The 23,758-nt window shown below is 39.5% G+C and overlaps 1 protein-coding gene across 3 annotated transcripts; it reads left to right on the top strand.

Moving 5' to 3' along the window:
- The first annotated feature begins 559 nt into the window (after window positions 1-559).
- PRXL2C (peroxiredoxin like 2C) lies at window positions 560-23,132 on the top strand. Of its 3 annotated transcripts, none has more exons than XM_043453196.1 (6): window positions 560-842; window positions 1,268-1,336; window positions 2,226-2,279; window positions 2,600-2,705; window positions 9,538-9,669; window positions 23,093-23,132. In XM_043453196.1, the coding sequence occupies exons 1-6, from the start codon at window positions 645-647 to the stop codon at window positions 23,095-23,097; spliced, it is 564 nt and encodes a 187-aa protein (XP_043309131.1). In that variant the 5' UTR covers window positions 560-644; the 3' UTR covers window positions 23,098-23,132. The 3 variants fall into 3 exon arrangements, with proteins under 3 accessions (XP_043309131.1, XP_043309132.1, XP_043309130.1); XM_043453195.1 differs by lacking the exon at window positions 23,093-23,132 and adding an exon at window positions 20,060-22,353 and having other exon boundaries at window positions 561-842; XM_043453197.1 differs by lacking the exons at window positions 9,538-9,669; window positions 23,093-23,132 and adding an exon at window positions 20,060-22,353.
- Window positions 23,133-23,758: the final 626 nt, after the last annotated feature.

Raw genomic sequence — 23,758 nt, 5'->3', positions numbered from 1 at the left:
GTATGTTAATGATAGCTTAAAAAAAAAAAAAAAGCACGAGAACTGAGGAGGGAGTGGATTTAAACCAGACTAAATCTAGCAGATCATAAATATGGATGTGCTTGGTAGACAGCTGATTCTCTTGAAAAGGTAAAAGCTAACTTCAGCCCAGATGGCTACGGAGGGCGGGGGCTTTCTTCATATTTAACTCCTTTCTCGCCTCTGGTATCTCGCTCTCCTCTTTTCTCTCTTCTCTCTCTTGCCTCCCGATCCCCCCTCCCCGCCGTCTCTCTGTCTCTGTCTTTCTCTCTCCCCCCGACTCTGTCTCTCTTATCTCTAGTCTCTCTCTCTTTCCGCTCCCCCGCCTTCCCCCTACCCCTCCTCCCTGTCTCTCTCTGCGTCTCTGCCTCTCTTCGTACCATGAGCGGCTGAGTCAGAAAACTCCAGAGTGGTTCTGTACCCTTCTGCAGCTTCGGAACCACCGGAGCCGCGTACAAGACCGGCCGGGTGCACCTTAGGCCCCGGAGCTCCGCCCCGAGCCTGGGCCCCGGGCAGCTCCGCCCCGCGGTGAGCCCCGCCCCTTGCGCTCCGCCGGGCGGCGATCCAACCCACCCAGCCTCCATCCCGCTTGGTCGCTCTCCCAGGGTCCTCGGACGTAGGGCGCGATGGCAGCCCGCTCCGAGGCGCCGGTCACGCGGCAGGTCAGCGGGCACGCCGCCCCAGCCCCAGTCCCAAGCGGCCCCGAGAGCTGGCAGCCCCTGGCCGCCGCCGTGGCCGAGCTGCCCGTGCTGGACGCCTCCGGGAGGCCTGTGCCGTTTGGTGAGCTGTTCCGAGAGCGCCGGGCTATCGTGGTCTTCGTGCGGGTGAGCACGGGCGCGGGGACCTCACCTGCAGGCAGGGACGGAGGTTGTTTTTCCACGGCCTCCCCTGGGGGGAGTTACATCGGGCCTCAGGAATGGTCCAGGACCGGAGAACGGAGCCCGCCGGGCCTGGCTCTTCCTCTAGTGGTCGTCCGCTAAAGGTGGTGGAAGGCGGACTCCGCTCTCGCTTCCTTGAACGGGAAAGGAAAAGCAGCCCGCCAAGCCAAGGCCATTTTCTCAGCGAGCCAAGAGGCCTAACAGAGACTGGGTGGGGCCCAATTTCAGTGCACATTTGGGCACCCTTGACATCTCTAACCGTCTTGGGTGTTGCATTTGGTTAACGTCACGCATAGTTAAGTACTTGGTTATTTCTGACTCCGAGAGTGTTAGTTGCTAACTTGTCCTTTTTGCCTGTGTTGGGATTTCAGCATTTCCTGTGTTACATCTGCAAGGAATACGTAGAAGATCTGGCCAAAATCCCCAAGAGTTTCTTACAAGTAAGTTTCCCGAGAGTGAGCAGCAGCGAGCCGCGCTTCCGGGCGGCCTGGTAAAACTCACCTGCCATTTCTAAGGAGTGTGATGGCATGAGGTGCGGAATGCGCCGCCTCTCCAGCGCAGACACTCACAAATCCAGCTTATCACCATCCCACACATCACCCCAACACATCCAAAAAGGGAAGAGACTCATTGGAAGTGTATTTCTGTCCTATTCATTACTGCCTGATTATAAAAGTACTAACCATAATAATAATTTTGATGTTACCTAATAACCTGCCTATTCTCAAATGTTGATTGATAATTACCAAAAACAGAAATGCTAGAAATATTTTCTTTTCTTTAGTTTTGTAATACAGACACTCCAAATAGTTGTTCATTACAGAAAGTTACTAGTATAACTTAAAGGTGAAAAATTTGTATCCTTAATAGAATTACAATTCCACATTCTTGTGACAACCACGTACAGGTGTATTTCTTCAAGCATATAGAGGTTTGTCCCCAGGTTAGCTTTTTAGTGAAAGCATTGGTAGCTTCTGTAAAATTAAGATCTGTTTTCAGCAGACCTTGTCAATTGAGATGTGAAAGAATAAAGTTGTCTGATTAAATAACCCTACTTTAATAGTTTTTATTCTAGTTTAATGTATGCCTTTGGGGAAAGTGTAAAGAATTACTATTATTTTTAAATTCTTACTTAGCAAAAGAATCATCTGAATTAATTGAATATTTTAACATAATTGCTTTGACTCACACAATTTGGCTGTTTATACCATTCTTCTGGAAGCCTATAGGTGGCATTAAAATGGAAGAAAAGAGTTGGATTAGGGGAAGTTATAATTAGGGGAAACATAATTTCTAATAATATGTACATGTCCTTTTTCTCTCCTAAAGGAAGCAAATGTCACTCTCATAGTGATTGGACAGTCATCCTACCATCATATTGAGGTAAATATATAGCCAATTGGGACCCTAACAGGTTAAATCTGTTTTAGACATAAAATTATATAATTACTTGAATCACTGATGTGTTAGTCACTCAGTCGTGTCCAACTCTTTGCAACCCCATGGACTGTAGCTTGCCACGCTCCCCTGTCCATGGAATTCTCCAGGAAAGAATACTGGAATGGGTAGCCATTCCCTTCTTCAGAGGATCTTCCTGACCCAGGGATCGAAACTGGGTCTAAATTTGCTAAAATTTAGTCAGATTATCACTATTTTTCTCTCATTTGTCTTGATAAAAATTCCAACAATACTTTTTTTTTCAGCCTTTCTGTAAACTAACTGGGTATTCTCATGAAATCTATGTTGATCCTGAGAGAGAAATTTATAAAAGATTGGGAATGAAAAGAGGTGAAGAAATTGCCTCCTCAGGTAAGACATGTCTCAAGTAGGAAATGCTAATAGTGTATTTCACATTTCACATAAGCATATATATGCATAGGGGAACAAATGGTAAATTCATAAATCAGCCTGCTCTTTATGATTCTAGTAAGTGGTCCAGATTCACGATACTCTAAAAGATTCATTTCTTAGATGTAATGATGTGGAAGGCTGTTGATGAAGTTCTAAATGAATGAAAAAATGCAAGTTGCAAAGCAGTGTTTCAGTATGATTTCATTTTTGTGAAAATAAAAACCATTTTCATAAACATAAGTATCTATACTATTATATACGTGTGTGTGATGAAAATTGTTTTAAAAGACACTGCAATGTTTACCCCAAGACATAGGAGTGAGAAAAGTGGCTTTTGTAATTTTTTTTTTAACAATGAGTATATTTTACTTTTGTAGTTAAAAGAAAAATAATATTGCTTAAGTTAATATATTTTCATACCTCAACACCATGGCTTTGAACACTCTTATGTTCTTTAACTGATTAAATCTTAGTTTTCATCTAAAGCCCAACTCAAAGGGGCTCTAAATAGCTCTACCAGCAGAAGCAATTTCATCCCTCATTGTTTTTTAATAGCACCTTATACTTTATTATATACTCTGTGATTGAACTTAAGGTGATTAGTAGTATAGTTAGTTGAAAGGTTTGATGTTGTATTCATCTCTATGTGGTCCACATTCCCTGCCCTTGCACAATTCTTTATAATTAAAAGTGTAATAAGCTTTAGGTGAACTATTTATATGTGTTTTAGATAAAAGGAACTTGGCTTCTGAAATACCAAACAAGAGAACTCAAGTAGAACCCAGATCACTTATTCTCAACAAATGTTGAGAATGACACCCACTGTGTTGGCTATTCCCGGGACAACTGTGACAAAAGACACAGCCACAAAAAAAAAAAAAAAAAAAATGACACAGCCACTGCCCTCCCAATGCTCATAATCTTCCCTGGGAGAAAGAAGCAAAGAGTTAATTACATTACCGCTTAGAGCTTGTAAAAGACAAGAGCATGTACTGGTGATATCTATAATGCAGAAATGCCTGTAACACCAGAAATGCACAGGGAGAGAAGAATCTGGGAGGGCTTCTTAGAGATGGTGTTGTCTAAGCTCACTCTTTAAGGAGTTAGCTGGGTGAAGTGAGGCTGGGAACGCTGCAGCTGACAGAAAGTAGCACATCGGTATGAAAAATTGTGACTCTTGGAGAACTGCAGTTCTCTGTGTCTGGCGGGAGTCTAGGAGCCAGTTGGGAATTGTGTGAGCCAAGGGACTGAGTCTGGGAACAAGCCAAGGAGTTTGGATTTGTTCTCAAGGCAGTGGGGGAGTCATAAAAGTGTTTGAGTGGAGAAGTCTTGTTGCCAGCTATAGGAGCAATTGGAACGTGCCAAATAGGAGGTATCAATTGTAATTGGTATTCTTGGCAAGTTTTTAGTAATAGGCTAGAAAGAAATGACAGGGCCTGAAGTAGAGACATAGACGGACAGATCACAGAGCTGCTACTTATAAAGCAGAGTTGACATGATCAATTCCTTTCAGTTCAGTTCAGTCACTAAGTCGTGTCCGACTCTTTGCGACCCCATGAACCGCAGCACGCCAGGCCTCCCTGTCCATCACCAACTCCTGGAGTCCACCCAAACCCATGTCCATCGAGTCAGTGATGCCATCCAGCCATCTTATCCTCTGTCATCCCCTTTTCCTCCTGCCCTCAATCTTTCCCAGAATCAGGGTCTTTTCAAATGAGTCAGCTCTTCCCATCAGGTGGCCAAAGGGTTGGAGTTTCAGCTTCAACATCAGTCCTTCCAATGAACACCCAGGACTGATCTCCTTTAGGATGAACTGGTTGGATCTCCTTGCAGTCCAAGGGACTCTCAAGAGTCTTCTCCAACACCACAGTTCAAAAGCATCAATTCTTTGGCGCTCAGCTTTCTTTATAGTCCAACTCTCATATCCATACATGACCACTGGAAAAACCATAGCCTTGACTAGATGGACATTTATTGACAAAGTAATGTCTCTGCTTTTCAACATGCTGTCTAGGTTGGCCATAACTTTTCTTCCAAGGAGTGTCTTTTAATTTCATGGCTGCAATCACCATCTGCAGTGATTTTGGAGCCCCCAAAAGTAAATTCTGACACTGTTTCCACTGTTTCCCCATCTATTTGCCATGAATTGATGGGACCAGATGCCATGATCTTAGTTTTCTGAATGTTGAGCTTTAAGCCAACTATTTCACTCTCCTCTTTCACTTTTATCAAGAGGCTCTTTAGTTCTTCTTCACTTTCTGCCATAAGGGTGGTGTCATCTGCATATCTGAGATTATTGATATTTCTCCTGGCAATCTTGATTCCAGCTTGTGCTTCATCCACTCCATCATTTCTCATGATGATCTCTGCATATAAGGTAGATAAGCAGGGTGACTATATACAGCTTTGACGTACTCCTTTTCCTATTTGGAACCAGTCTGTTGTTACATGTCCAGTTCTAACTGTTGCTTCCTTACCTGCATACAGGTTTCTCAAGAGGCAGGTCAGGTGGTTTGGTATTCTCATCTCTTTCAGAATTTTCCACAGTTTGTTGTGATCCACAGAGTCAAAGGCTTTGGCATAGTCAATAAAGCAGAAATAGATGTTTTTCTGGAACTCTCTTGCTTTTTCAATGATCCAGCGGATGTTGGCAATTTGATCTCTGGTTCCTCTGCTTTTTCCAAATCCAGCTTGAACATCTGGAAATTCACGGTTCATGTATTGCTGAAGCCTGGCTTGGAGAATTTTAAACATCACTTTGTTAGCATGTGAGATGAGTGCAATTGTGCAGTAGTTGAGCATTCTTTGGCATTGCCCTTCTTTGGGATTGGAATGAAAACTGACCTTTTCCAGTCCTGTGGCCACTGCTGAATTTTCCAAATTTGCTGGCATATTGAGTGCAGCACTTTCACAGCATCATCTTTCAGGATTGAAATAGCTCAACTGGAATTCTGTCACCTCTACTAGCTTTGTTCATAGTGGTGCTTCCTAAGGCCCACTTGACTTCACATTCCAGGATGTCTGGCTCTAGGTGAGTGGTCAAATCATCGTGATTATCTGGGTCATGAAGATCTTTTTTGTACAGTTCTTCTGTTCCTTTACTAATGTTTTTAAAGAAAGTGACCTAAACTTTGTTAAGACTACTGATGAGGTAGCATAGATAGAGAATTTGTTCTTTTTTACCTCCTCCCTTTTTAGTATAGGTAATTGCCACAGTACAGATTGTGAACCTTAATCTTTGGTAGACTATTTTCCTGTGCTATATCAGAGCCTCAGCATGTGTAAGGTCTGTTTATCATTTAGCTGCTTTTGATATAAACTGTGAGTTTTACTTTAGTAACACCTCACCATTCATTGCCTCAATAAAGATAGAGAATTGCAAAGAAAACAGATGAATTTAAAGCAAAATACATGCTTATAATTATAAAGAAAGTATATTCAAATCATTTAAACTCCTTTGATCTATGTCAAACAACTCTTTTTCCAAACAGAAAACATTAGGTTCTCATGAAATGATTTTTTAAAGTTCCCACCTGAAAAAGCACAAGTCTTAGAATCAGTCTCAGAATAATTCTACTTGAAAACAACACTGAAAATAAAATATAATAATTTAAAATTAATGGGACAGGTTATAAAGACAAACAATAAGAAAATAAAGCCACTAAATTCAAGGAAGTAATGGGTTTACCATTCATTTTGCCTTACTTTATAATAAGCCAGTTTATGGTATTAAATCTATAGTGATTGCTATAGACAGCAGATAAGTGCATGCAGGAAACATGCTTCATATAATACTTAATCTAATATTTCAAATTCAAATTCTGGTCTCGAGTCCAAGAATCAAAGTAAAGGGGAAAAAATTTTTTTAAAAAGCAGGAGTTTTACACATAAATAAATTCATACTGGCAAAATTAGATTGTGCTTTATAGCCAAGATTGTAAAATTCTAGGTTGTGGAATCTTCTTCTATTGAATTTTTAAAATTTCAGAAATATTAAATGACCCTTCTTTGGACATAAGGGGATAGTTTGGATTTATGAACATTTAGGTATAAAATCCTAAAAAAACATAAACTTTAGTCCTTTACCCATGTCTCTAAGCTAATGAGAATGTATTTGTTTCTTGGTAAAATGAATGCCCATCCTCTTATAAGCACAAAAGAAATAGAAAAGTTGGAGAGATGAAGAAAACAATAGGTATCTGGAAATAATAAGAAATCAGGCAGGTCAAAGGCAGCATAATCATTAAAATAAAAAGCCAAAAGCACTAGTTGAAGCTGGACCACAGGGCTGAGGGGTTACTCTGTGCTGTGACTCCCACAGGAGAAGATAAATGGGACTGGTAACTGGTGTACACTGGTTGACATGCACCTGGAGAGGCAGACCGCGGCAGGCAGGAAGACCTGGGCTGCAATGTCTCACTGCTCCGTCATTCTCTGGCCTTAGAATTGGTGGAGTCAAAAAAAAATTTTTTTTTTCAAAATTTTTTTTAAATAAAAGGCAGGGGTACGAAAAAGATAAGTTATAAGACAGGTAGTTTCTTTACTCAAAGGTAGTGAAAGTATCCGTAACTGTAAAAAAGGAAATAGAAAAACTGACAAGCAAAGATGGAGAGGTAGCTATAGTTACTGTTACAGCTAAACCTCAAAGTCTCAGTAGCATAAAGTATGAGGTTAGTTCCTTTTCATTCACATTTCAAGAAGGAAGGATTTTCTATTGGGTGCTTCTCCAAGCAGCTATTGAGGGACACAGGAGGAAAGACTCAGGCCACTTCCATCATGTGGCTCTGCCATTGTCAATCCAAACTTCAAAGGATGTATTTAGGTTGGTGCAAAAGTAATTGATGTCTTAGACCATGAATTTTAAATCATAACTAGACTCAAACACATCTTTATTAGTCAAAGTAGGAATCATTACAATCAACACATTTTTGCCAACAAGAAATAAGTTGGTTTATTCCTGTAGTGTAAAAATCCATTCTTCGGGATTCAACGAACTCTTAGAAAGCATTTTCTGCTTCCTGCTGGTTGTGGAAGCATTTTCCCCAGCAAAAAGTTATCGAGATGTTTGAAGAAGTGGTAGTCAGTTGGTGAGAGGTCAAGTGAATATGGCAAATGAGGCAAAACTACATAGCCCAATTTGTTCAACTTCTGAAGTTATTGGTTGTGCTACATGCGGGCATTATGGAGAAGAGCTGGGCACTTTCTATTGACCAATGCCAGGTGTAGGCGTTTCAGTTTTTGGTGCATCTCATCAATTTGCTGAGCATATTTCTCAGATGTAATGGTTTTGCCAGGATTCAGAAAGCTTTAGTGAATCAGACACCACCAAACAGTGACCATGACCTTTTTGTGGTGCAAATTTGGCTTTGGGAAATGCTTTGGAGCCTCTTCTCGGTCCAGCTACTGAGCTGGTCATCACCAGTTGTCATATAAAATCCACTTTTCATTGCACATCACAATCCAATTGAGAAATGCTTCATTGTTGTTGCATAGAATAAGAGAAGACAACACTTCAAAATAACATTTTTAAAAATTTCCGGTCAGCTCATGAGGCACCCACTCATTAAACTCATCACCTTTCCAATTTGCTTCAAATGCCCAATGACTGTAGAATGGCCTATATTGAGTTTTTTGGCCACTTCTCATGTAGTTTAAGAGGATCAGCTTTGATGATCTCAGTTGGTTTTGTCAGCTTCTGATGGCTGGTCACTATGTTCTTCATCTTCAAGGCTCTTGTCTCCTTTGCAAAACTTCTTAAACCACCACTGCACTGTACATTCATCAACAGTTAGGAACTGTTGATGGGCCAAGTGCATTCTTGAGTTGTTTCTACTGCTTTACAATTCATTTTAAGCTCAAATGAGAAAATTGCTCGGATTTGGCTGTCTAACATCATTTCCATAGTCCAAAATAAATATGAAATAAATAGCAGGTAATAAGTCATTAGCAAAAAATATAAAATGAGCAATGTGTATTAAAATGGTGTATAACATATCATTTATTAAGAATGTATTCCAATATCAAATGGCAAATTTCCAGCAATGCAAAAACTGCAGCTATATTTGCACCAACCTAATAGCAGAAACATGGATAATCACCTCTGGAAAAGTTTTTGGGAGATGTCATGGAAGTGGCACACATTATTTTACTCATTGGTTTGATTGTAGTCATATAGCCATACCAAACCCCAGAAAGACTGGTAAATGTTTAGTTGTGGTCCCAGAAAGAGTAAACAAGTTTCGACCAGCATATAGCAGTAGTCTGTGCCACAATGTCTTCTGAAGAGGAATGTAGGTATCTATTACTAGGTAAGAGACTAAACCAAATATAAATGGGGGATTAAAAAGGAAAGCGCTGCCAGTTTGAGAATTCTATAGCTGACATTTTTCAGTGGCAGAAAATGATCTGGGTCCGTCATCACTTCTTTTAAAGCAGTAGTTCTCAACTGGAGACAATTTTGACCCCTTCCCCCAGGGGATATTTAATATGGCACTTTCTGGAGACATTTTTATTTGTCACAGTTTGGTAAATGGTGGTTGCTATGGCATGTAGTAAGTTCAGAGAGCACGGATGATGGTAATCACTCTACGTTACTCAGGACAAAGACTTATCTGGTCTAAAACATCGGTAGTGAAAGACTGAGAAACTGTTCTTCGAAGGAAGAACAAAAGGCAAGTCAAAAGTAAGATAACACATAAGAGAGAGACTGTTTTCTAAAAATACTAACATTACCTTAATATCAAGTCAAATATAAAGTGATAACATCTAAAGACAATTCCTAATATTTCAGGACAGAGCCCCCATGTAAAATCAAATATACTCTCGGGAAGCATTCGGAGCCTGTGGAGAGCAGTGACTGGCCCTCCTTTTGATTTTCAAGGAGATCCAGCTCAGCAAGGTGGAACACTCATTTTAGGTCCAGGTAAGCATCAAAGCTCAGCTTCAGCAGTGTGCTTTTTATGCTTTCTGGAAGTCAAGAGGCCATCCACTTTCTTTATAAAATAGCCACCATGTAAAAGTGGGCAGTTGGACATGGTAGCAGTCAGGATACTGTGCTTTCATAGGGGACATTGTTTGTTTTCAAACACTCCTGTATATTTTTGATGTCTGTTTACTGGATGTACTGTGGCCATCATTCTGTGCCTGAGTGATTCCAGGTATTTGGGATAGGGAAAATCAGTGGTGGTTTGGTGATTTGTATGTGGCTATAATACTCTTTAAAAATTTAAGTGGAGGTGAGCAGATGACCCACAAAATGCAGAACAATTATACCAAAGAAATTCTTGCACTGTTAAGAAAGTTCTGGGACCCACAACAGATTTCCTAACCTGGGGATCTGGCAAAAGGACTGAGAACCCCCAGAGAATTTGACTTTGGACGCCAGTGGGATTTGATTACAGAAGTTACACAGGACTGGAGAAACAGACTCTTGGAGGGCACAAACAAGACCTTGTGCACACCAGGACCCAGGAGAAAAGAGCAGTGACCCCACAAGAGACTGACCCAGACTTGCCTGTGAGTGTCCAGAAGTCTCTGACAGAGAAATGAGTCGGTGGTGGCCTGCTGCCGGGTCGGGGGCACTAGTGCATCCACAGGACCTTTTGAAGGAGGTCGCCTTTATCTTCATTACCTCCACCATGGTTTGGTCTCAGGTCAAACAACACAAGGGAACACAGCCCTGGCCATCAACAGAAAATTGGATTAAAGATTTACTGAGCATGGCCCCGCCCCTCAGAACAAGGCCCAGTTTCCCTCACAGTCAGTCCCTCCCATCAAGAAGATTACATAAGCATCTTATCCTTGTCCTTCATAGGGCAGACAGAATGAAAACCACAATCACAGAAAACTCATCAAACTGATCACACGGATCACAGCCTTGTCTAACTCAATGAAACTATAAGCCATGCTACGTAAAGCCACCCAAGGTGGACGGGTCATGACGGAGAGTTCTGACAAAACGTGGTCCACTGGAGAACGAAATGGCAAACCACTTCAGTATTCTTGCCTTGAGAACCCCATGACAGTATGAAAAGGCAAAAAGATATGACACTGAAAGATAAATTCCCTAGGTCGGTAGGTGACCAATACGGTGCTGGAGAAGAGTGGAGAAATAACTCCGGAAAGAATGAAGAGACAGAGTCAAAGTGAAAATGCCCAGTTGTGGATGTGATTGGTGATGAAAATAAAGTCCGATGCTGTAAAGAGCAATATTGCTTAGGAACCTGGAATGTTAGGTCCATGAATCAAGGTAAATTAGAAGTGGTCAAGCAGGAGATGGCAAGAGTGAACATCTATATTTTCGGTGAACTAAAATGGACTGGAATGGGCAAATTTAATTCAGATGACCATTATATCTACTACTGTGGGCAAGAATCCCTTAGAAGAAATGGAGTAGCCATCATTGTCAACAAGAGTCCGAAATGCAGTACTTGGGTGCAATCTCAAAAATGACAGAATAATCTCTGTTCATTTCCAAAGCAAACCATTCAATATCACAGTAATCCAAGTCTATGCTGGACATATGCACTTCCACTGCAAGGGGAATGGGTTCAATCCCTGTCAGGGAACTAAGGTCCTGCATGTCCAGCAGCATGTCCAAATCCAACCAGTAATGCTGAAGAAGCTGAAGTTGAACAGTTCTATGAAGATCTACAAGATCTTCTAGAACTAACACCAAAAAAAAATATGTCCTTTTCATCATACAGGACTGGAATGCAAAAGTAGGGAGTCAAGAGATACCTGGAATAACAGGTAAATTTGGCCTTGGAGTACAAAATGAAGCAGGGCAAAGACTAACAGAGTTTTGCCAAGAGGATGCACTGGTCATAGCAAACACCCTCTTCCAACAACACAAGAGAAGACTCTACACATGGACATCACCAGATGGTCAGTACCAAAACCAGATTGATTATATTCTTTGCAGCCAAAGATGGAGAAGCTCTATACAGTCAGCGAAAACAAGACTGGGAGCTGACCGTGGCTCAGATCATAAACTCCTTATTGCCAAATTCAGACTTAAATTGAAGTAAGTAGGGAAAACCACTAGACCATTCAGGTATGACCGAAATAAAATCCCTTACAGTTATACAGTGGAAGTGAGAAATAGATTCAAGGGGTTAGATCTGATAGACAGAGAGCCTAAAGAACTATGGACGGAGGTTCGTGACATTGTATGAAAGTCAGTGATCAAGACCACACCCAAGAAAAAGAAATGCAAAAAGGCAAAATGGTTGTCTGAGGAGGCCTTACAAATAACTGAGAAAAGAAGAGAAGCAAAAGGCAAAGGAGAAAAGGAAAGATATACCCATTTGAATGCAGAGTTCCAAAGAATAGCAAGGAGAGAGAAGAAAGCCTTCCTCAGTGATCAGTGCAAAAAAATAGAGGAAAACAATAGAATGAATGGGAAAGACTAGAGATCTCTTCAAGAAAATTAGAGATACCAAAAGAATATATCATGCAAAGATGGGCTCAATAAAGGACAGAAATGGTATGGACCTAACAGAAGCAGAAGATATTAAGAAGAGGTGGCAAGAATACACAGAAGAACTATACAAAAAAGATCTTCATGACCCAGCTAACCACAATGGTGTGATCACTTACCTAGAGCTAGATATCCTGGAATGCAAAGTCAAGTGGACCTTAGGAAGCAGCACTATGAACAAAGCTAGTGGAGGTGATGGAATTCCACTTGAGCTATTTCAAATAAAAAGATGATGCTGTGAAAGTGCTGCACTCAATATGCCAGCAAATTTGGAAAACTCAGCAGTGGCCACAGGACTGGAAAAAGTCAGTTTTAATTTCAATCCCAAAGAAGGGCAATGCCAAAGAATGTTCAAGCTACTGCACCATTGTACTCATCTCACATGCTAGAAAAGTAATGCTCACAATTATCCAAGCCAGGCTTCAGCAGTAAGTGAACCATGAACTTCCAGATATTCAAGCTGGATTTAGAAAAGGGAGAGGAACCAGAGATTAAAGTGCCAACATCCATTGGATAATAGAAAAAGCAAGAGAATTCCAGAAAAACATCTATTTCTGCTTTATTGACTATGCCAAAGCCTTTGACTGTGTGGATCACAACAAACTGGAAAATTCTGAAAGAGATGGGAATACCAGACCATCTTACCTGCCTCCTGAGAAATCTGTATGCAGGTCAAGAAGCAACAGTTACAACCAGACATGGAAAAACAGACTGTTTGCAAATCAGGAAAGGAATCCGTAAAGTCTGTATATTGTCACCCTGCTTATTTAACTTATATGCAGAGTACATCTTGCGAAATGCCAGGCTGGATGAAGCACAAGCTGGAATCAAGATAGCCAGGAGAAATATCAATGACCTCAGATACACAGATGATACCACTGTTGTGGTAGTGAAGAGGAAAGTGAAGAGGAACAAAGAGCCTTTGATGAAAGTGAAAGAGGAGAGTGAAAAAGCCGGCTTAAAACTCAACATTCAAAAAACTAAGATCATGGCATCTGGTCCCTTCACTTCATGGGGAAACAGACTTTATTTTCTTGGAATCCAAAATTACTGCAGATGGTGACTGCAGCCATGAAATAAAAATATGCTTCCTCCTTAGAAGAAAACCTATGACCAACCTAGGCAACGTATTAAAGAGCAGAGACATTACTTTGCCAACAAAGGTCCGTCTAGTAAGAGCTATGGTTTTTCCAGTACTCATGTGAGATGTGATAGTTAGACTATAAGGAAAGCTGAGCGCCGAAGAATTGATGCTTTTGAACTGTGATGTTGGAGAATACTCTTGAGAGTCCCTTGGACAGCAAGGAGTTCAAACCTGTCAATCCTAAAGGAAATCAGTCCTGAATATTCATTGGAAGAACTGATGCTGAAGCTCCAATACTTTGGCCACCTGATGCAAAGAGCTGACTCATTTGAAAAGACCCTGATGCTGGGAAAGATTGAGGGCAGGAGGAGAAGGGGACGACAGAAGATGAGATCAGTGGACGGCATCACTGACTTGATGAACATGAGTTTGAGCAAGCTCTGGGAGTTGATGATGCACAGGGAAGCCTGGCATGCTGCAGTCCATGGGGACACAAAGAGTCGGAAACAACTGAGCAACTAAACTGAACATTTTCAAATGGGAGAAAACCATCAAGTACTTTTTTTGTGTGTCAGTAGAGGAATCAACCTAGTTATTTATATCTAGCAAAACTAGCAGACTTTGCTCTGTGTCAGAAAGCAAGTCAGGGGCAATTCCCTGGGAGTCCAGTAGTTTGGACTCTGCACTTCCACTGTAAGGGGAATGGGTTCAATCCCTGTCAGGGAACTAAGGTCCTGCATGTCCAGCAGCATGTCCAAAAAAAGAGAAAGCAACAATAGGAACAACTTATTCAATAATGATTACTCTAAGCCACATCTTTTAAATGGCTTTATTTTTTTATTTAATTTAATTTTATATTGGAATATAATTTATACTCGATCTTAGCCAAAAGGCCGAGAAGTGATGGAATATAATTTATAATGTGTTAGTTTCAGAGTTACAGCAAAGTGATCAGATATACAGATATAGATATACATATATCTATTGTTTTTCAGCTTCTTTTCCCATGTAGATTATTACAAAATATTGAGTAGAGTTCCCTGTTCAATACAGTAGGTCCTTGTTGATTATCTATTATATATACAGTAGTATATATATGTTAATTTCAGACTCTTAATTTATTCCTCCCCCCGTCTCTCCCCTTTGGCAACCATAAGTTGAAATCTGTTTCTGTTTTGTAAATAAGTTCATCTGTATCATTTTTTTTAGATTCCACATGTGATGTCATATGATATTTATTTTTCTTTGACTTAGTTCACTTAGTATAATAATCCCTAGGTTCATCCATGTGGCTGCAGATGTCATTATTTCATTCTTTTTTATGGCTAATATTCCATTGTATATATGTGCCACATCTTCTGTATCCATTTCTCTGTTGATGGACATTGGGTTGCTTCCATGTCCTGGCTATTGTAAATAGTGCTACAGTGAATGTTGGAGTGCATGTGTCTTTTTAAATTATGGTTTTCTCCAGATTCATACCCAGGAGTGGGATTGCTGGATCATATGGTAGTTCTTAGTTTTGTTTTGTTTTTTTTAATTTTTATTTATTTTTGGCTGTGCTAGGTCTTTGTTGCTATGCAGGCTTTTTTCTAGTTGTGGCAGCTACTTTCTAGTTGTGGTGCACGAGCTTCTCATCCCAGGGGCTTCGCTTGTTGCCTGCGGAGCAGTGGCTCTAGGGCTTCAGTACTTGTGGCATGTGGGCTCAGTAGTTATGGCTTTGGGGCTCTAGAGCAGAGGCTCAATAGTTGTGGCATGTGAGCTTAGTTGCTGCTCAGCATGTGGAAGCTTCCTGGATCAGGGATTGAACCCATGTCTCCTGCATTGGCTGGCAGATTCTTTACCACTGAGCCACCAGGGAAGCCCTATGTTTAGTTTTTTAAGGAACCTCCATACTGTTCTCCATAGTGGCTGCACCAGTTTACATTCCCACTGACCCTGTAGGAAGGTTCCCTTTTCTCTACACCCTCTCCAACATTTATTGTTGGTAGACTTTTTGATAATGGCCATTCTTTTTTTTTTTTTTTTATTTACCAGTGTGAGGAGATACCTTATTGTAGTTTTGAATTGCATTTCTCTAATTAACAGTGTTAAACATCTTTTTATGTACTTTTTGGCCATCCGTTTGACATCTTTGGAGAAATGGCTGTTTAAATTTTCTGCCCATTTTTGATTGGTTGTTTGTTTTTTGATTTGAGCTGCATGGGCTGTTTGTATATTTTGGAGATTAATCCCTTTTGGTTGCTTCATTTGTACATATTTTCTCCCATTCTGTGGGTTTTCTTTTCATTTTGTTTGTGGTTTCCTTTGCTGTGCAGAAGCATTTAAGTTTAACTAGACCCCATTTGCTTGTTTTTGTTTTGTTTTCATTACTTTAGGAGGTAGATCCAAAAGATATTGCAGTCATTTATGTCAAAGTGTTCTGCCTATGTTTTCCTTTAGGAGTTTTATAGTATGCAGTCTTAGGTCTTTCTTTAATCCATTTTGAGTTTACTTTTATAAATTGTATCAGAGAATGTTCTGATTTCTTTTACATGTAGTTGTCCAGTTTTCCCAGCACCACTTATTGAAGAGACTGGCTTTTCTTCTTTGTGTATTCTTGCCTCCTTTGTCATAGATTAATTGACCATGGGTGCTTAGGTTTCTTTCTGGGCTTTCTATCCTGTTCCATTGATCTATAAGTAGCTTCACTGATCAATCTGGATCACCTAAAATTCCTTTGGCTTCCCTCTGCTAAATGGTTGGGCATTGGAGCTCAACCATGTTCAAGTATTGAACACCCCAAAAGCCTAACTCGCTGTGTCAAAAACTAATTTTTCTTGGTTCTTCTTTGTCTTTAAAACTGTCCATATTAGTGAGCATAGCTGCTCCAAGTTATAAAATTAACATTTACTTTAATAAATTCCAGATGTCTAAAAGGAAGTCTTTAGAAGGAAGATCTTGACCAAGTATTATAACTTTTTGCTGCCAAAGCATTATAGCTAGCTAAAATCTTTCATTTTATTTAATCTCCCTTTTCCTCTCACAAATTTACACTAGTTAGACTAGCCAGAAAACAAGCCTTATTTTATGAGAATGAGTCCTATAAATTTGCCTAGAATGACATTGAATCATACTTCTGAATGAATTATTTCCATCCTCAGACTTGTAAGGCATTATTTTTTGAGTCCCTCATCTTTAAGTTTCGACATTATTTGAGCATGCATTCTGTTGTCGAAGAATGAAGAGCGCATAGAAAGCATCATTTGTGTGCCAAGATGGGAACAGACTTAATAAAGAGAAAATTTTGATACTACCCTTTGGAAAAATTATAGCTCCATTAAGGAAATAGCTGGGTTTACTTATTTATACAACTATCTTATCATGGTTAACCAAGTATTATATTTTGGAATCCTTTAGAAGAAATGGAGTAGCATTCATAGTCAACAAAAGAGTCCAAAATGCAGGATTAGGATGCAATCTCAAAAATGACAGAATGATCTCTGTTCGTTTCCAAGGCAAACCATTCACTATCACAGAAATCCAAGTCTATGCCCTGACCAGTAACGCCTGAAGAAGCTGAAGTTAAATGGTTCTATGAAGACCTACAAGACCGTTTAGAACTAACACCCAAAAAAGATGTCCTTTTCATCATAGAGGACTGGAATGCAAAAGTAGGAAGTCAAGAGATACCTGGAGTAACGGGTAAATTTGGCCTTGGAGTATGAAATGAAGCAAGGCAAAGGCTAATAGAGTTTTGCTAAGAGAACACACTGGACATAGCAAACACCCTCTTCCAACAACACAAAAGACTCTACACATGGACATCAACAGATGGTCAACACCAAAATCAGATTGATTATGTTCTTTGCAGCCAAACATGGAGAAGCTCTATACAGTCAGCAAAAACAAGACTGGGAGCTGACTGTGGCTCAGATCATGAGGTCCTTATTGCCAAATTCAGGCTTAAACTGAAGAAAGTGGGGACATCCACTAGACCATTCAGATATGACCTAAATCAAATCCCTTATGATTATGCAGTGGAAGTGAGAAACAGATTTAAGGGACTAGATCTGATAGACATAGGGCCTGATGAACTATGGACGGAGGTTCATGACATTGTACAGGAGACAGGGATCAAGGCCATCCCCAAGAAAAAGAAATGCAAAAAAGCAAAATGGCTGCCTGAGGAGGCCTTTCAAATAGCCGTGAAAAGAAGAGAAGCGAAAAGCAAAGGAGAAAAGGAAAGACATACCCATTTGAATGCAGAGTGCCAAAGAATAGCAAGGAGAGAGAAGAAAGCCTTCCTCAGTGATCAATGCAAAGAAATAGAGGAAAACAACAGAATGGGAAAGACTAGCAATCTCTTCAAGAAAATTAGAGATACCAAGGGAATATTTCATGCAAAGATGGGCTCAATAAAGGACAGAAATGGTATGGACCTAACAGAAGCAGAAGATATTAAGAAGAGGTGGCAGGAATACACAAAAGAACTGTATGAAAAAGATCTTCATGACCCAGATAATCACGATTGTTTGATCACTCACCTAGAGCCACACATCCTGGAATGTAAAGTCAAGTGGGCCTTAGGAAGCATCACTACGAACAAAGCTAGTGGATGTGATGGAATTCCAGTTGAGCTATTTCAAATCCTAAAAGATGATGCTGTGAAGTCTGCACTCAATAGCCAGCAAATTTGAAAACTCAGCAGTGGCCACAGGACTGGAAAAAGTCAGTTTTCATTCCAATCCCAAAGAAAGGCAATGCCAAAGAATACTCAAACTACTGCACAATTGCATTCATCTCACACACTGGTAAAGTAATGCTCAAAATTCTCCAAACCAGGCTTCAGCAGTATGTGAACTGTGAACTTCCAGATGTTCAAGCTGGTTTTAGAAAAGGCAGAGAACCAGAGAGATCAAATGCCAACATCCTGCTGGATCATCAAAAAAGCAAGAGAGTTCCAGAAAAACATCTATTTCTGCTTTATGACTATGCCAAAGCATTTGACTGTGTGGATCACAATAAACTGTGGAAATTCTGAAAGAGATGGGAATACCAGACCACCTGACCTGCCTCTTGAGAAACCTGTATACAGGTCAGGAAGCAACAGTTAGAACTGGACATGGAACAACAGACTGGTTCCAAATAGGAAAAGGAGTACGTCAAGGCTGTATATTGTCACCCTGCTTATTTAACTTATATGCAGAGTACACATGAGAAACGCTGGACTGGAGAAGGGCAAGCTGGAATCAAGATTGCGGGAGAAATATCAATTGACCTCAGATATGCAGATGACACCACCCTTATGGCAGAAAGTGAAGAAGAACTAAAAGAGCCTCTTGATGAAGTGAAAGAGGAGAGTGAAAAAGTTGGCTTAAAGCTCAACATTCAGAAAAACTAAGATCATGGCATCTGGTCCCATCACTTCATGGCAAATAGATGGGGAAACAGTGGAAACAGTGAGGGACTTTATATTTGGGCTCCAAAATCACTGCAATCGTGACTTGCAGACATGAAATTAAAAGACTTACTCCTTGGAAGGAAAGTTGTGACCAACCTAGATAGCATATTAAAGAAGCAGAGACATTACTTTGCCAACAAAGGCATCTAGTCAAGGCTATGGTTTTTCCAGTGGTCATGTATGGATGTGAGAGTTGGACTATAAAGAAAGCTGAGTGCTGAAGAATTGATGCTTTTGAACTGTGGTTGGAGAAGACTCTTGAGAGTCCCTTGGACTGCAAGGAGATCCAACCAGTCCATCCTAAAGGAGATCAGTCCTGAATATTCATTGGAAGGACTGATGTTGAAGCTGAAACTCCAATACTTTGGCCACCTGATGGGAAGAGCTGACTCATTTGAAAAGACCCTGATGCTGGGAAAGATTGAAGGTGGGAGGAGAAGGGGACGACAGAGGATGAGATGGTTGGATGGCATCATGGACTCAATGGACATGAGTTTAAGTTAACTCCTGGAGTTGGAGATGGACAGGGAGGCCTGGCATGATGCAGTTCATGGGGTCGCAAAGAGTGACATGACTGAGCAACTGAACTGAACTGAACTGATTTGATAAAAAGCCAGTTTATGATATTAAATCTACAATGGTTAGTGTAGACAGTGTATAGGTACAATGCAGAGAACATACCTCGTATAATATTTAGTAATCTAATGTCGTTTTATGTTAAAATTCTGGTCTTGATTCCACAAATCAAAGTAAACAGGACCTAGACTATAAATCACTACTATTTCATTTGAGCAGATAGAAGAATTGTATTATATGATTGTCTTAATGCTCTTTTTTTTCAGCCTCTTTTAGTCTATGGTTATAATATATGTAGGCTATTAAATTTGGAAATTAGGGGTAAATTTTTTAAGGAAGTGATTTATTCTGTTATCACATTTAAGAAACAGATGGTTTTCTGGTTTGATATCTACACTAGTTCCATATTCTTCCTGTCTGTTTGACAAGCTGTTTTATTTAATTACATTTAATGAAACCTAACAGAAGGTTATAATTTAAGAGTCTTTCCCTTTGGAGCTCATAAAGCATTAAGTACCAACCTTATTTAACCATAATTTTTGTCATGCTTTACTACCTTAATTAAAATTTATTGTGTCATCATATGGAGAATGTTATGTACTCCAGGTAAATAACTTTTTCATTTGGACTAATTAGAAGTTAAAATACTGCTCTGATTCTAGAAAGCAGTACATCTAATGAATAACCCTATATGTTAACCTTTACCTTTTATTCTTATTCTCTTCTAGGTAACAACATCCATTTTATACACCATGATAGGAATAGGTTGGATCATAAACCCATCAACTCTGTTTTACAGCTTGTAGGAGTTCAGCATGTGGACTTTACAAGCAGACCTTCGGTTATCCATGTGTGACATTACAGAGTCTCTCAATTTCAAATGGACCTTGGGACATGACCTGAAATATGGGAATGTCATATCCTCGTGCAATGCCTATCTTGTTGACCCTCCCTAGCCTCTGAGGAGTTGAAGTGAAGTGAAGTTACTCAGTCGTGTCTGACTCTTTGAGACCCCTTGGACTATAGCCCACCAGGCTCCTCCATCTGTGGGATTTTCCTGGCAAGAATACTGGAGTGGGTTGCCATTTCCTTCTCCAGGAGATCTTCCCGACCCAAGGATTGAACCCGGGTCTCCTGCATTGTAGGCAGACGCTTTACCATCTGAGCCACCAGGGAAGTCTCATGGAACCATAAATAGGCTTTGTACCACGGGTTGAATAGCATGCTAAAAGACATCGGTTGTCAAAAATGTGATATCTGTAATTTTACAGCTTTTAAGGTTTTATTTTATATAACAATTTTTGTAAAAACAAACAAAAATAAAACTAAATTTTACTTACACAAAGTAAAACTTTAAAAGCTATAAAATTATAAATACCATTCTTTATTTTACCTTATGCTATATCCATTCAATGAAGGTATTTTTGGCCATTAAAATCATACATTTTTATAAAGAACATATAAGGAGAAAGAGAAGCAACCAAGAACATTTGATCCATTGAGAAAAGCAGGAACTCAAACTCTGTAAACAGCATAATCATATTTTTATAGGCATACGTTTATATTTTTGTTTGTTTAAAAAGAAAGACAGGAAGTAAACACACCGGAGTATCACCAGTAGGTATCACTAGGTGGTAGGATTACAGGGTTTTTTCCCTGTCCTTTTTTATATTTCCCAACTTTTCTATTATGAACATGATTCATTTTTTGGCAAAGAAAATGTCTTTAAAAATTATATGAAGAATATGTTCCCACATAGCAAGCTCCACAAAGGTGCAGTTATACGGGCTGCAGGCCATAAGTTTCTAATTCTTTGCTCAGAGGAAACACAACAGACCAAACCTACGTATAGCCTATATTCACAGGCTTTGACCACACACCCAGTATCTATTTCACTAGGATTTTGTTTAGGGGGACAGGGGTTACTAGTAAAAGGAGAAAAAATATGTTTGCAATATTTGATACGTGTTTAAAATATAATCAGTATGCTTTTTGAAAGGAAATTTTAAGAATTGTTTAAACCGAAAAAATAAGAAATTTTGTAAATTAAATGTACACTATGATTTGGTTGTATATTCTCAAACAGCTTCTATTTCCCACCCCCAAGTTGCTTTTATTTAATGAACAATTGTCATCGTTTATTTTTCTAGAGTCTTTATTTCTTTAGTGGGAAGTGTCCTAGGAATTCTGATGAAAAGTACAGCAAGATTAAAATATTGGTAATTATTAGCAAGTATAATACTGCTTTGAACTTAAAATACTTTTATAACAAGCATATAAAGGTCATACACAAAATATACTTTAAAGTGTCCAAAAATCTGATTATATTTTCATGTGTATATAGACAGAAATCATGTTTTTAATCAGTGGAAATGGGATAGCTCATAAAAATTAAAATTAATGTGTTATGTGCTATTTTATTAAGTAAGGAAACATTGGTGGCCCACATCCCTTTACTGACTTTAGACTTAAAACTGCTGAATCATAGCTGACACAAAATTTATATATTTACATTTATATTATAAAAATGTACATATAAAAATGCCATATTTCTTAAAGATACGTAAATGCTTCAGGGAGGAACAGTTACATAAATACAGTGCAAGAGTAAATTGCCTACCCAAACAAACACAGTGTGAGAGAAGCTGATGTTGAATAACAGTTTTTTTAAAAAGCAAGCATGGCAGTTTATACTTTATTGTTATTGCCCATCATTAAGCAGACATTAGAAATGTTTGAAGTCTTGAAGAACTGGTCTGTAAGTCAACCTCTGCTGTCCTCACAACAGTGATTTTTTGTTTAAATGGGTCCTGTATGTTTTGATTTCTTCTATTTAGAAAGTTGGAAATCTTTAATGAATTTATTCAACGAATGATGTGGCAAAAAAAAAAAAAAAATTATCACTTTTGAAGCTTTTAGCAAGTCTGTGATTGAAAACTAACCTTACATTGAAATTGTAAGACATTGAAGACATTGAAATTGGCCCCTAAGAAGAAAACAAAATAAATAATGAAAGCTTAAATGGGATAGAGATTTAATTTTAAATTTTATAACTTTGCTTTATAGTTTCCAAACTTATGAAATAGCTTCTACTTTTAATTGGGTAAAAGTGAATTCTGCATCAGAAAGAAATGAATTTTTGTTGTTGTTGTTTAGTCACTAAGTTGTGTCCAACTCTTTTGCAACTCCATGGACTGTAACCCACCAGGCTCCACTATCTACAGGATTTCCCAGGCAAGAATACTGATTGTTGTTGTTCAGTGGCTAAGTTGTGTCTAATTCTCCGTGGACTGCAACGTGCCAGTCTTCCCTGTCCTTCACTATCTCCCAGAGTTTGCTCAAACTCATGTCCAGTAAGTCAGTAATGCCATCCAACCATCTTATTCTCTGTTGCCCCCTTCTCCTCCTGCCCTCAGTCTTTCTCAGCATCAAGGTCTTTTCCAGTGAGTCAGCTCTTCCCATCAGGTGGCCAATGTATTGGAGCTTCAGCATCAATCCTTCCAATGAGTATTCAGGGTTATTTCCTTTAGAGGGCTTCCCTGGTGGCTCAGATGGTAAAGCATATGCCTGTAATGCGAGAGACCTGAGTTCAATCCCTGGGTCGGAAAGATCCCCTGGAGAAGGAAATGGCAACCCACTCCAGTACTCTTGCCTGGAAAATTCCATGGACGGAGGACCCTGGTAGTCTACTAGAGTCCATGGGGTCGCAAAGAGTCAGACATGACTGAGCAACTTCACTTTCTTCTTTTCTTTCCTTTAAGATTGACTGGTTTGACCTCCTTGCTATCCAAGGGACTCTCAAGAGTCTTCTCCAGCACCACAGTTCAAAAGCATCAATTCTTCAGCACTCAGCCTTCTTTATGGTCCAACTCTCACATCTGTACCTGACTACTGAAAAAACTGACAGACTTTTGCTGGCAAAGTGATGTCTCTGCTTTTTAATATGCTCTCTAGGTTTGTCATAGCTTTTCTTCCAAGAAGCAAGCATCTTTTAATTTATGGCAGCTGTCACTGTCTGCAATGATTTAAAGCCCAAGAAAAAATCTATCACTGTTTCCATTATTTCCTCTTCTATTTGCCATGAAGTAATGGGACCAGATGCCATGATCTTAGTTTTTTGAATGTTGAGATTTAAGCCAGCTTTTTCATTCTCCTCTTTCACCTTCATCAAGAGGCTCTTTAGTGCCTCTTATCTTTTCTACCTTAAGAGTGGTATCATCTGCATATTTAAGGTTGTTGATATTTCTCCAAGCAATTTTTTTTTCTTTTGTGTAGCAGAATTTTATTAAAGTATGAAAAGAGACAGAGAAAACTTCTGACACAGACATCAGAAGGGGTACGGAGAGTGCCCCCCTCACTAGCGTTAGCAAGGGAGTTATATACTTTTTAATTAGGTTATTACAATAAATCAAAAGAATGTCTTGAGG

The sequence above is a fragment of the Cervus canadensis genome, chromosome 30 (genome assembly GCF_019320065.1).
Source record: "Cervus canadensis isolate Bull #8, Minnesota chromosome 30, ASM1932006v1, whole genome shotgun sequence".
Lineage (NCBI taxonomy): Eukaryota > Metazoa > Chordata > Mammalia > Artiodactyla > Cervidae > Cervus > Cervus canadensis.
The sequence above is the reverse complement of the archived record's forward strand: the minus strand, read 5'-3'. Positions and strand labels throughout refer to the sequence as shown.